At 39.8% G+C, this 14,056-nt stretch overlaps 1 protein-coding gene across 1 annotated transcript in view; it reads left to right on the top strand.

The window, feature by feature from the left end:
• The first annotated feature begins 4,199 nt into the window (after positions 1-4,199).
• LOC307045085 (protein mono-ADP-ribosyltransferase PARP14-like) overlaps positions 4,200-14,056 on the top strand; it is a 28,545-nt gene continuing 18,688 nt past the window's right edge. The window contains 5 exon segments of the mRNA XM_079690589.1: positions 4,200-4,483; positions 6,507-6,589; positions 9,987-10,014; positions 10,199-10,249; positions 11,898-12,101. Of these exon segments, the coding sequence (XP_079546715.1) occupies positions 4,297-4,483; positions 6,507-6,589; positions 9,987-10,014; positions 10,199-10,249; positions 11,898-12,101 (553 nt within the window). The 5' untranslated portion in view covers positions 4,200-4,296.

Below are 14,056 nucleotides of genomic sequence, written 5' to 3' on the forward strand. Positions count from 1 at the left end.
CCTTCTCGGCTATTCTTGCTTGCACGCCTGAATACACACCACTCATATTAGCCGCCCCTTCATAGCCCTGTCCGCGACATTTAGACAGATCTAATCCGTTTTTCTCTATAGAACCAAGGATTTTGTTTTCAAGCTCTGAAGCTGATGAACCTTTAGTCACTTCAAAACCCAAAAAGACTTCATTGATCTGTATATCTGTTGCAATATCCATGTCGTTCTTAACAACAGTTATGTAGCCGTAAACCTGACTCAACTGGTCTATCTTTGACACATCTCGCGTTGTGTCCATGATGACGGAATAAAATGGGGCTTCGTTTATTTCATCAATGATGTCAGCTTTCACACGTTGAGATAATATGTAAATAATCTCATCTTGAATCTGGTGATTGAGGTATTTCACTGACCCTTCTGTTCGGTTGATTAGCTCTTTCAAAACAGGGTCGTAGCGAGCCAATAATTCTATTATTGACAAAAAGTTGCCAGCTTTTCCCTGACCTAGAACCTCTCGATGGCCCCTGAATGCCAAGTTGCTTGAAGCTAGAGTGAGAGTTACATTAACAATGCGCTCCACGACCTGTCTCCAAAATTGGGCGGCATTACGCACATTCCTCTCCATGTCAGCGTCTATTGTGCCGTTGGTTTTCCACTGCTCATATACTACGCATGCACCAAGGTGTATTTGAGTGGATTCATGCCTCTCAATTTTAGTAGAAAGATGTTTCCAGTCTTTTATTCCGTTTACCGATGCATTGTTGTAGAACGGTGCCTTTCGGTTGGCAAAAAGCCAGCAAGGCTCACAGTAGCAGCAGTCCAATTTTGGGGAATAGCACATCCAGCTGCATCCGAGCTACATGAAGTAACAACAACCATGATATCAACATTTACCACAAACTCACATTTACTTGTTGACAGTGTGTGTCCGTGATTGTAGCCTACCTGTAAATCTGGCTAACCCCCACTAACGTTGTTGGCGGGCTGGGGCTCGGGGATGAAACACGGCTGGCAGTGGCAACAACTTCAGGTTCATCTCCCGCAGGAGGAGGAGTAGGGCGAAAAAAATATCCATCTAGCTTGGACAATTTGGCTTTTCCTTGGTCCTTTTTATCTTTTTCTTTGCGTTTTGTAGCTCCACTTTTGTGTTTATAACTGCTCATGCTTAGACAGTGCTCTGTTGAATGACAAGTGATTGATGATGACGTTGACGTTCATTTACGTATGATGTTGATGGACGGCTGTTGATGACGATTTTACCCAAAATACATTTGGAGACAATAGAAGGGATTCACTTGCAATTTTTCATGTTTTAATGTTAAATGTGAGTGTGAAAATAGCAGCACAAGTTCAACTCATATTATAGGCTACAATGCTTTATACCTAATATGACCAGGAACGTCAGTGCACTCAGTGGCGCGAGGCAGCAGGGCCCGCCGGCGAATATCTCGGGGGCGGAGCCTGCTGCCTCAGCGACGGGCCCCCATTGGGTCCCGACCGTCCCGGGCCCGGGGAGCCCTGCCCCTACAGCCCCCCCTGAAGCTCCGCCCCTGGTTGATACTGATCCATAACAGAAACTAATGCGCAAGTATCAGCCGTATCTCGCGTTACCTAATGCAACTCCACACTACGGTGCTGTGTACCGGAGGAGAGACGCGAGATACGGCTGATACTTGACGACCTGGCGGAGAAAGGTTGTGGAGCCTCCGTTGATATGTCGTTGTAAATGGCTTGATGGAAAGCAGGTGTGTAGTCGGGGAGGGTGCACAGCTGATTGCAGCAGGTGAGTGGAGGTTGAGCTGGGAGCCAGGAGTGACAGCCACCACGCACACACAAACAACACAGACAGGGGGAAACAAACAAACACAAAGGAGACGGCTGGAGCAGTACAGCCACCACAGCGTTACCGGTGCCGTGTACCGGAGGGGAGAGAGAGAGAGCAGCGAAGGGGGGGGGGGGGAGAGAGAGAAGTAATACGGTTTCCTGATAAAGCTGTGGAGAGTATTTGCTGCAGGGAGGTGGATGCACAACGCACCCAGGAACGAACGTTAGCTCCGGTCCTTTTTACTTTGTACTTGATGTCCAGACACTGACAGGCTGGTATTTGTGCAACCTGCACAAACACAATACTGCACCATGATTACAAATGGTGAAATACAATGTAAAACTACCGAAAAATACCAGCTCTTTAAAACACAACCGCTCTACTCAACGCAACTCTACTATACCCGCGGTCAGAGAGCGGAGATGTGTCCCCTGCGTGATGTAATATGACGCGTTTGACGTATGACCTTAAAAAAAAGCCGTTTTTAAGAGCAGAGCTCAAAATTGCTCCTTTCCCTCTGAATTCCTGCCCTTATGTCTCGTAAAACATATCAAATCCTGCATTAACTTTTTTAATTGTAATTTTCAAGCAAGTTTAAGCATAAATGTAGAATAAATAAAAACCTGCAAGATGCTCTTTAACAACGGTCAATAAATCCTTGACAGCGGTCTGTACTACTGGATTAACAACGTGTCACGTTTTCTGAACTGACCAATCAGAATCGAGTATTCAACTAAACCATGTAATAATAGTTAGATAATAATTTCATTTTAAATAACTCAATTTAAAATCGTTTTTCACAGTGCTGTCAGTGGCAAATGGGTTACAACGGACCAAATCACTTCCATTAGTAAAAACGCGATGCAGCTTCAAAAACGCGGCAAATATAAAAAAACAAATGTGCCAAAACACGTGCAAAAGAAGAAACATTTCTGTCACTCAGAAACTGAGTAGCCAATGGGGACGCACCCCTGAAAGTCCCGCCTACCTGGGACGTTTGTGTCAAAAACGAAAACAGAAAATGAGGGAGTGCAAACGAGAAGAGCTGCAGCGAGAGCAAAAGTCTGATCATTGAGAAAGAAGGAACAAGAACTGCAAACAAAAACTTATATTTTACACGATTACACAAATGATTTGTTGGCAATTTATAGTTTCATTTTTTTAATTAAATTTATCTTGCTTGACTCAGTTTTTTTTTCTCTCAAACTCTTAGTTTTGCTTGATTCTGAGAAAATGTTGCTTTATCTTAATGAAACAAAACTAATCCCATACTTTTATGGGCTTTTTACTGTATGTAGAAAATTATGCACTACAGAAAAATGTGCAGAAACACCGATATTCTGTTGAAACACAAAACATTTGTATTTCTCTCCACAACTAAATGTATGCACAGCAAAAACAGTTGCAGTTGTGTGACCAAAAGCATGCTCTCTATTGGATACAGTAAATGGAAAAGACAGCTTTCACCGTTATGCTGCAAATAAACTCTTCAATTGACTTCAGTTCATCCTCCCTCTCTCTTATCCTCCCTCTACCGCTTCCTCTTGCTGCTATCCATATATCCATTGTTGTTATGAAAAGGTATTATATGGAGCCTTGTTCTAGTGCTTCCATCCTGATTGCTGAGTCAACAATAATGCATTTCCGTGTTTATGTTCATTTGGCACCTGTATTTGTTGATTGGTTCATGTAGGCCTATGTAGCATTTTTAATGGCAGTGTTTTGAAAATGGCAAACAAGTGAACATTTCAGATTTCTCTGTCTTACTTAGAGAACCGTGTGCAGTGTTTCGCAAAAAGTGTCAAGTTGAATTGCAAATTGGGTGCAGAGCTGTGTTTGTGTTTAGAGTTTTGGAGATTTGAGCTGAGGTCTTGCTCGTTGAGTGTGAGTTTAAATAATTATGCTTTATGTGAGATTTTTGTCTGTTAGCAACTGAACAAAACTGTAAAGACAAGTGGTGCTTGCAGCATCACTTTGCTGCACTGACATCTGCTGGACAAACACTGACACTGCAATATGAGCCAGGCTGCTTGAAAAACAAAATTGGATTTTCAATAACATTTATAATATGAAATGAAAGAAGTACTCAAATCCAATATAAAGAGATGTGTCTGCTGTGTACAGACTCGTATTCATTTCTGAGTTATTTGAAGTTATAAGGTCACTGACATATACACTATTAAATTAAAAACACTGAATTTTCAATGTAAATATTAATAAATAATGAAGGAAGGGGGGGGGGGGGGGTGTTGTTCCTATACTATGTTTTATTTGATATTTTGTATTTTGCTGAGTAGATATGTGTTATTATCAGCCCACGGAAAGTCATTTGTAATATGTCGAAGCCTTCTTGTGTTTCTGTGAGTCAGCAGCAGCAGGTTTAAGTTTCCTTGAGTGAGGAAACGAAAGTGAAAGCAGCCGCGGCCTCAGAGAGCTCCGTGTGTTGTTGTCAGTCTGTCGGAGAGTTACCGGAGAACACGATGGAGCAGAACGAGAGTCCGCCACCGGTGACCCTGGAGGGGGACTGGGGTCCGGCCCAGACCAAGACAGTGAAGAACAAACTGGAGCTTTACTTCGGGAGCAAGAAGAAATCCAGCGGGGGGGACTGCCGGGTGGAGGCCGAGGAAGAAGCTCCGAGAGCGGCCGTGTATTTCCAATGCCCGGAGGGTGAGTTACCGCTTAAATTCTACAAAAACAACAAGTTACTGTTCTGTTGGTAATAACATTTTAAATATTTAAAGTTTCGTAGATAGTTTGAAAACTTTTCTACAACAAATCATTATTGATGTCATAAAAACACTACAGGCCTGGCAGTTTTACTGCGACACACGAGGTTATGTGGACTGTTGTACACAGTTCAGTTAATAATGATTTAAAACTCATTATTTATTTTATATTCACCACAACACTTTTTATTTTTTAGGCCTACTTTGAATCTTTCAAACAGATGACATTTTAACACTGATCTCAGCTCAGATTGTCACATGACTTCCCAGCATGCACGTCACCTCCTCCTTACTGTTCGGGTGATGATGAGTCACAGGCAGCCATCGGTCACAGCCGAGGAATGGTGATGTGGATCAGAGACTCTATTATTAAACAATAATAAATGAGTCTTTGAGCACTACTCAATACTGCTCGCCATACATTTTTTACATAAATAATTTGACCGCCTATGTTACTTGTAGTTATTTAATTGCTCTTTTTAATACACTGTTAGTGTATAGTTTTATTATTATGCTGCTGTGTTTATTGTATCTTTGTAACTCTGGCACAAGAATTTCCTTCGGAATAAATAAAGTCCTATCTTATCTTATCTTAGTATTAGCAGTATAGCACATATTATACAGCTCCCAGGGAGCAGTGTGGGGGTCTGATGCCCGCTCAAGGGCCCCTGAGCAGAGCCAGGGAGGGACACTGGCACACCTCTCAAAGTGCCAGGCCATTACAGTACTTGAACCAGCAACCCTCCAGTTCCCAAGCCAAGTCCCTACAGACGGCGGTACTGCCGCCCCGATGTAGAGGAAGGGACTCTTTCAAATAATAAACATTGTATTGGAACACAAACCAAACTGATGTTTTAAATGTGTTCAAATTACATAATTAAAGAACTGAAAATCACCTGAAAGCGTTGTGAAACAGAGCGGAGCTACACAGATTTAGGGCACCCTTCACTTCCTGTTATCTCTGGTAGTGAAGGGTCCCCTAAGTCCTCAATGAGGACACCAGCTAAATTCTACTAAGGCGCTCACAGTCACACCTCACAACCTGATGTTCAAACTGAAATCCTCTGCTTTAAAACAGTTCAATATATTGGTTTAAAGGGGCCCTATTAAGCTTTTTGGGGTTTTCAACCCTGAACATTAAAGCACAGCAGAGACACAACATACAAACATATGAACCTGAAAAAGAGTAGAATATGTCTTCTTTAAGAGAACCGTATGAAAAAACAGTATTTCTTTTCTTTTCTTTTAAAACTTGAGTTAATTTACAAAATCCTAAAGTTGTTTTCCTTCAGGTATCTTGTCCGATAGAAGTGTACTTTTAACAGTATTTAGTATGTTGTCTTAGTATACTGTACATACTATTCATGTAAATAACTTTCTATATCTTATTGTTATTATATATTTTTTTAATAGATTTTTATAATAGTTTGAATTTTTTTTTTTTTTTTCTTACACTTTATCTTCTTTAACTGTGCTTATACACAGGGGCAAATTCCTTGTATGTGTAAACCTACTTGGCAATAAATCTGTTTCTGATTCTGATCATAAAAATAAATTCTGAAAGGCTAAGTGGTTTTCTCATTGGTTGACTATATTATGTTTTTTTCTTTACATTTTATCAACAATAATATGAATGAGGAAAGCTGTTAGATGAATTTATAGCACAATTACGAGAGTTTTCACCCTATACTGTACATGTACAACATTTATCACAGAATTTAAGTTAATATTAAGATGCATGAGAAAAAGTAGAACATAAATGATAATTAAAAAACGTTTGGCTCTGCTTGAAATGATCCAGCATCTTCTCTACTTACAAAGTGAAACAGAGCTAATCAACATTTTAAATCCAATATTTAATCAACAATCAGTGTCAAACCATTGCTTCCAATTCTGTATGTGTTCAGAGTAGTGGCTAATCTGTTACTGCTGGGACGTTAATAAAGTGTTTGTTGTCATTTCAGTGAGAGAGCGTGTCATCGCCAGAAAGAACCATGAAATCATCGTGGGGAATCAAACGTTCAAGTTACGTCTGATTTCTGCACCGGTGAGTAGAGAACGTGTCTGAGGATTCCAACAGTCCCTAACTACAAAAACATAGTGTGTCTGTTTGACTGCTTTCAGCTCCTTTTATAACATTATTGGTTCTTCTTCCTTGATCTGCATGTAAATACATTCCTGAAGGTGCAGCAGGAAGTTGGACTTTGACACACTTGCTGATGTGGACTCTGCAGTCTGACAGGGTGTGTCCATAACCCGATTAAAGTGCACAGCAGTTGCAGACAGATTGTTGATGATAATAACTTATTTAAGAGTCAAGAAAAACATCCAAGAGACACCATGTTAGCTGGGGAGCTTCTTGGACTCATATAATGTCCCTCAATGTTAACCTCAACAACTCTTTATTTCTTCCCTTAAATTTCACATTTGTTTAATTAAAGTGGACCTATCATGCTATATTTGAATAATATAGTGTACGACCATATCTATATAAGGCATATTTATACTTTTTATTTTTTTAAATACCAAACAGATCATGCATTTTAGCCATTCCTCATTTAGCTCAATTTAACACTGTCTTTGCATGGGCTGATTCTGTGAGAACAGCACCATCTACAGGCCTGGTATATGTACTACAGCGTCTCCAGCGCTTTCGAACGGCAATGTCCGTGGCTGTCTCCTCCTGATTGGTGGAGTTGGCCCAATAGCCGTAGCGCCACTTCTGTGACGTCATAGCATTGTTCAAATCTGGATCAGTCTGTATCAGATCCGTTGCAGCCAGGGGCGCCGCCAGGGATTTTGGGCCCCATGAAAATATATCACATTGGGCCCCACCACCAGGCACAGGCCACTTTGTTTATAAATTACCTTGAGGGCCGTACCAAATGGTCTAGCGGTCCGTATACGGCCCGGGGGCCGGAGGTTCCCCACCCCTGCTTCAATATAATAACATTAGTATTAATATCATAACCAAAATGTTGGTGATTAACATGTAGTTTACCTAATACAGACTCACTCAACGCTTCAAACTATCCATCATCCAAATAGACTAAAAGCAGTTTTTTGTTTTATATAGATCATTGGCTATGTGGGAAAATACTGTGTTTGAAATGTATAATTAAAATTAGATGTTAGCTTTTTGTTTTGATATATATATAGTCTCCCTTCAAATATGTTAAGTTTCATGTCATTCAACACAATGCTGCTCACCTCCTTCAGTTGGGAGAAAAGCTGGTTCAGGTTCAGCATTATGGGGGGACAGAGCTGCTGAGCTTAGAGATGGATCTGTTAGTCCTGGCACCAGGGGGAGGGACAACTGATTTAGTATGAATAGGCGCTAAAAATGTGCCTGCATTTATTAAAGGTAAGGAGGTAAGAATGGAAAACCCAGCTCGAGTGCGCTAGAATTTGAAAGTACACAACCGAAAAAAATCTGCCCCTTCCTTCAGACTTCCTTACAGAGCCCCTCCTCCAACACACACAAACGCGCACATGACCAATGAGGGCACGATATAAGTTTGTGCACAGATGGAAGGCTGACAGGCAGGTGGGCCATCCAGTTATTTTAGCCGGGCCGGCTCAGATGATTGGTCGTGCTTTTTAAAGCGCCACGGCTTCCACAGATGAAATGTTTGTATGTATTTATTGTCAAAACATTTAATATATTCATTGCTATCGGGATGTTAAGAGCATTCCATGGAATATAACAAAAAGTGTTTCTGAAGTGAATTACCTACCCTACCTTTAAATGTCAGCTAAAAGAGCAGTGAAATGAAAAACATCTGAATTTTCTGTAAAGATATTAACAGTAGTCTACTTAATGTCAGCTTAGTAAAAACAAAACATTAGCTAACAGAATAATTTCCACCACTCATGGACCATACCTTTTCTTGTGAAAAACTGGGTGACATACTGTCGCCCTTTAGTCCCTCTCTCTTGTCTTTCTCTCCTTTCTCTTCTTTTCTTAGAGCCTGACTTTTTGAGTCGTTGAGACATCGTACAACACTGTAGGCTAAGTACTAGCATCCCTCTTCACATGTTTTCACTCTCTGCAAGTGCCGGTGCCGCACCGCGTTTGGAGGCAGGACCAAACCATTATATGTAAATAGAAGGGGGTGTACAGAGGCTTTGGATAATTAACTTTTGGAAGAAAATAAGTTAAATTAATCGTAAGTTTAGTGAGTACTTTATCAATATAACGTTCTATTAATGTTAATTATTGAGGATTGATGAAAGGTTACTTAAACATTTTTTTCTTAATGTTCTAAACATTTCGGGGCCCCCGTCAGTCACGGGCACTTAGAATCCTCCTAACTTTTCACCCCCTTACGGCGACCCTGGTTGCGGCCCCTTTTTAAGACATTTGGGCATGGAAGAAAATAGAGAGGGTTGTGTTTTCTGACACTTGGTGAGTTCCCTGGAACACCGGGGACACATATTCATGTATAAAAGACGTACAAAAGTGCATTTTGCATGATAGGTCACCTTTAAGAATCTTTAAGAAGAATGCATTCAAAAAGTCAAGTAAAAGTAGAAAAGTAATAGCATCACCAAAATATTGTTAAAGTACCAAATGTGCAGATTGGTCCATTTCAGAATAATATATCTGATATATTTTATAATGATTGATCATTAAAGTCTTCTCAAAGCTGGTAAAGGTGCAGCTAGTTTGAATGACTTTGTATACTGCAGTGCAGGGTAGCTTGTGGATTTACTCCAGGTAGAACTAAAGTCTGATTCAACATTTGATTAGGTTTACCATCATTAATCCAGATCTGTAAAGTAACTAAAGGTATTCAATAAATGTAGTGGAATAAAAGAACATGATATACCTCTGAATTGTAGTGGAGTAGAAAGTACAAAGTAGCATAAAATGGAAATACTCAAGTAAAGTACAAGTATATCAAAATTGTACTTGAGTACAGTACTTGAGTAAATCTACTTATTTACTTCCCACTTCTGCATGCAGTGTTGGGTTTGGTGGATATGTAGACCTGTGAGTCCTCAGCATAACAGTAAAATGAGACATCATGGTGTCGGAGGATAGTACCAAGGGGAAGGAGGTAAATTATGAAGAAGAGTGACCTCTGACCTCCAATACTGACCTCTGAGGATCGGAGGGTCATTAAAGAGCAACACTTAAGGGTCCTCCTTATACAACTAATAACAAAGAATATTAATCAATCAATGGGATCGATAAAGGTATTCCGATAATCGATATGAGTTTGAAAGAAAATAACGTTAAAAAGAAGTTGGAAAACAAATTGTTATCTGATATTTATTATAAGTATGTGATGTTATATTCAAATGTTTAGATGTTTGCTTATATTTTCAAAAATGTTCTAAATTAATTGTTCACTGTGGGATTCCCAGATGAGCATCTCCCTTTTACACATTGGTTAATTCTGCCTGACTTAAGCTATGATTTTGTTTTCACTCCTCAGAGCCCAGTGAACAGTGATGACGCCTCAGGTAAAACTCTGTTCTTCTTCTCTGGTTTCATGAGCACAGTGTTATAGTTTGAAACAATTGAATGTAATTTTTTATTTTAAATTGCATTATTATTTTTTATTGAACACGTTTGACTGATTTGCTGAGTTTCATTGAGTTCAGTTGTGAAGATAAATCCTTTAAACCTGAATGTCTTGATTCTCAGATTTACCGGCAGATTTAAAGACTCCCGAAGCTACTGCAGAGAAAAAAGAGGGTAAAAAAACTGGGTTTGAATAAAAAAAGAACACGGAGCAACGTTAAACTACAGGAAGTTGGTTCTGCAAATGTTACTTTTGTACTTATGTGCTTGACTAAATGAAAGTTGCACTTAGCTTTCAGTAATGGCTTTCATCAGTTAGCTTGATTGTCATGGAGAGTCTAGTTGAATCTCAGAGATGGAGTACTCGAGTCCTGGACTCGGACTTGAGTCGGACTCGAATGCCGATTTTCGGGACTCGTGACTCGACTCGGACTCACGCACTGATTGACGCGACTCGGACTCGGACTTGTGAATTCTCGCGTACGATGACTTGGACTCGGACTCGTGATTTTTTTCCCCCCACGATGACTCGGACTCGACTTGTACATTGACGCTCTGACTCGGACTCGGACTCGAGCAAGTTTTCTCTGGAGTCTGATGTTCTCTATCCTGGCGTGTGCACCTGCAAGGCGAGTTCACGTACTGGGCCCGCTATTCCAGTCTAAAGATGTCTAGTAGAGACACACCCCGCATGCTGTATGCTTTCACACATTCTGCTTCCACATTGGAAAAGAGCAGCGCAAAATGATCGTTATGTGGAAACAATATTGAAGAGAAGGCTCCGTAACACATTACTCTAAGGATCGAATTCAGACATATAGGCTGTCTTGAACACTATCATCAGAGTAACATGATCTAATCAATAAATAAAGATTCAGCCATAACACGAAAGCACATGGCTACTTAACATGCAGAATGACGTCCTTTTGCATGCTAAGTAGCCATGTGCTTTCTGGGGCTCAATCTTTATTGATAGAATTTAAACATTCACTATAATCATTGTAGCGTCCTCGGCTGACGTCCTCAGACTCTCTAACTGATGGTATGACACACCCTTGCTTTTATACAATCATTACCAACGTAAGAGCTTGTGCCCTTATCAGCCAGGTGCTAAAAACCGAATGCATCTATTTATGTTCAATTATTCTTCATCTATCCGTCATTATGTGTTTACACTGCTCCGTTGTCCATTGACTTCCGGTAAAAGTTCCTTCAAATAAGAGTCCCGATCTTATTACTATCAAAATAAAAGTGCAAAACGAAAACTTTACCATAAGAAAATATTGGCATACAAATATAATCACTTCTCTAAAAGGTAACTCATTTTAAATATAGTTAGACATATTAAAGGTCATTTACAATAATAATAATAATAATAATAATCGAAGAGTGGTGACTCGAGAGTGACTTGGACTCGTGAATTGGTGACTTGACTACAACACTGGTTGTTATCAAGTGACTCAATTAACCTCCGAGCAAATTTTCCCTAAAATAATTCAGAACATGTGTAATTTAATTAACATTGTTATCATATTGTTATCAAAAATATGACTTGTATTTATTTTTTCACAGTTTTTTAAGAGTTTTGGACTGCTTCTTTGCTTGAATTATTTTTACAAATACATTTATTTTAATATTAGTTGGCACAGCTATACACAACAAGGTGTAGACTACCAATACATTATATACAGATCAGCTGCAAATAAATTAACTATTTTTTATTAATTACAGTCATTCCAAGGAATCTGTCATTAAAATAATAGGAAATACTAAATCTTACCCAATTGCTTTTTCAATGTTTTCGCATTTTACTTCTTTGAAGCAGATGAAAAAACCGATACAGAGAAAGAGACGGCGAAGTCCGTTCAGAGCGGCGTTGTGGTGTTGGAGAACGTGTCGGACCACCTGTCCAGAGATCTGCTGTTCATGCTGGTGGAGAACATCTCGGGTTTGGACGAGACCTGCTACAGTCTGGAGATCATCTGGGAGAGCAGCAGCGCCGTGATCACCTTTAACAAACCTGCAGGTAGGAAATAATAAAGATTCAGATCCATCTTTTATTGGAAAAATGGGTCTAAAGATTACAAAACTAGCATCACAAAGCAAAAACATCACTGCTCAGTATTCAAGTTAATTATGTAGTCCTTCAAATGACAAGCAGCATGAAAAGATGGGAGTAAACAAATTCAAAAAATCTATATGCAATGGGGAGAATTTCTACCACGTTTAAGATGCATGGAAAATTACTAGATAATGATGCACAAAGAAATACAAATAAAAATCCATCCAAATGTTTAAATGAAATGAAGTAATACATGTGACTATGTTTTAAATGTTGTGAAAAGCTTCTCTTTTATTCATCCTCCTGACCAGTGATTATTTGTAAGGTTCTTGCGTTTGTGAGTCAAAGTTCTATTAATTTTACCGCTTTATACAATAAAAGCTCATATATTTGCTCTTTTTAAACAAACCTAAGCTACATTGTGTTAGACATCTAAAATGATCCGTCAGTCTACACCAGCCTTTTCCCAAACTCAGGGTCGCGACCCATTTTGGGTCCCATTTGGGACCCGTTTTGATTGGGTCGCCAGTTAAATGCATTGCTACACACATACAGCGTCAGAGCTGATGGCTGCGTTGCAAATACAATGTTTTTATAATTTTAGTATTTTATTTTTTATTTTGAAAATGAAATATATTGAATGATTTAATTTTCTAAATACAAATAAACTAAAAATAAAAGATTGTATTTGTATCAGCTCTGACGCGTCCCCCGCGAAAGTTTTCGTGCTGTCTGTTTATTGTCTGTTGATTAATCCCGATCGTACATGATGGCAAAAAGACGATACAAAGAGGAGTTTTTAAACGTTGGCTTCAGAAAAGCTGTTAGAAATGGAGAGGAGCGGCCTCAGTGTGTTTTATGTGGAGAGGTGCTCAGTAATGAAAGCTTGAAAATGAATAAATTGGACCTGCATCTCCAAACAAAACATCCTCTGCATCGGGACAAATCGAAGGATTTTTTCATCTGCAAAGAAGAGTCTTTCAAGAAGCATTGTTTTGACGGCGGAAAAGTAAGTCACTCATTTTAATCATTTGTTTTGTGTTTTTGTGAGTTTGTCAGGGTCTGTTGTGAAATTGTTTCGTTAATGCAAAGTTGGATGAAATGCAGACTGAGCCCCGGAGCGGACCGCCAGCTGCGCGCTCTCGCGCGTCCTCTACTCGCTCTCGCGCGTCCTCTACTCGCTCCCGCGAGTCCACTACATTCTGCAGCGGCACAGAGCGGTGTTTCAAAACAATAACCACAGGAAGATTAGAGGGAAAGTGACAGACAGTATGAGAAGGAAAGCGAGAGAAAGTATCAGCCGCATGGACGTGACTGCTGCAGTGTGATGCACATAGGAATACATATGGGGGTTATCTTTATTCAAGAGCGTGGTCTTTAAATTTGAGAGCATACTTTATTGATTTCACGTTCAGAATACGTATTTCTTTCCCTCAAACCCTGTCCTCACACTCAAATAGTGCCTGTTTGCGCTTAGATTTGCTCTGCTTCTGCTCAAACTTGCACTCAAATATATTTCTGCTTACAGATTTCCTGTATTCCAGTTTAAAACCTTCTCCTTGCACTCAGGCTGTTTCTGTGCGCTCGTGAAATGTCTGCTCTCAGATTTATTCTGTGCACGCTTGGGTCTTTTGTGCAACAACCTTGTCAAAATCCCTCCGTGGGGATTCCTCACAGTATTGAGTATTTAGTCGCTTTGGATAAAAGCGTCTAACAAGTAACATGTAATGTAATGCGCGATAAATGCGGTTGCCAGGTCCACATTCGTACGCCGGCTGGTATTAAAAATCACCCAATAACCCAGCACTGTTAATGATAATATCTTCTCTGTTATTTTCAGGCATTCAAAGGGAAAAGAGGGGCACTGAGGGCATCCTATCAAGTCAGCCTCCACAAAAAAAAAGTTAATCAGTTGCCAA

The sequence above is a fragment of the Notothenia rossii genome (assembly GCF_949606895.1).
Source record: "Notothenia rossii genome assembly, chromosome: 6".
In the NCBI taxonomy this organism is placed as follows: domain Eukaryota; kingdom Metazoa; phylum Chordata; class Actinopteri; order Perciformes; family Nototheniidae; genus Notothenia; species Notothenia rossii.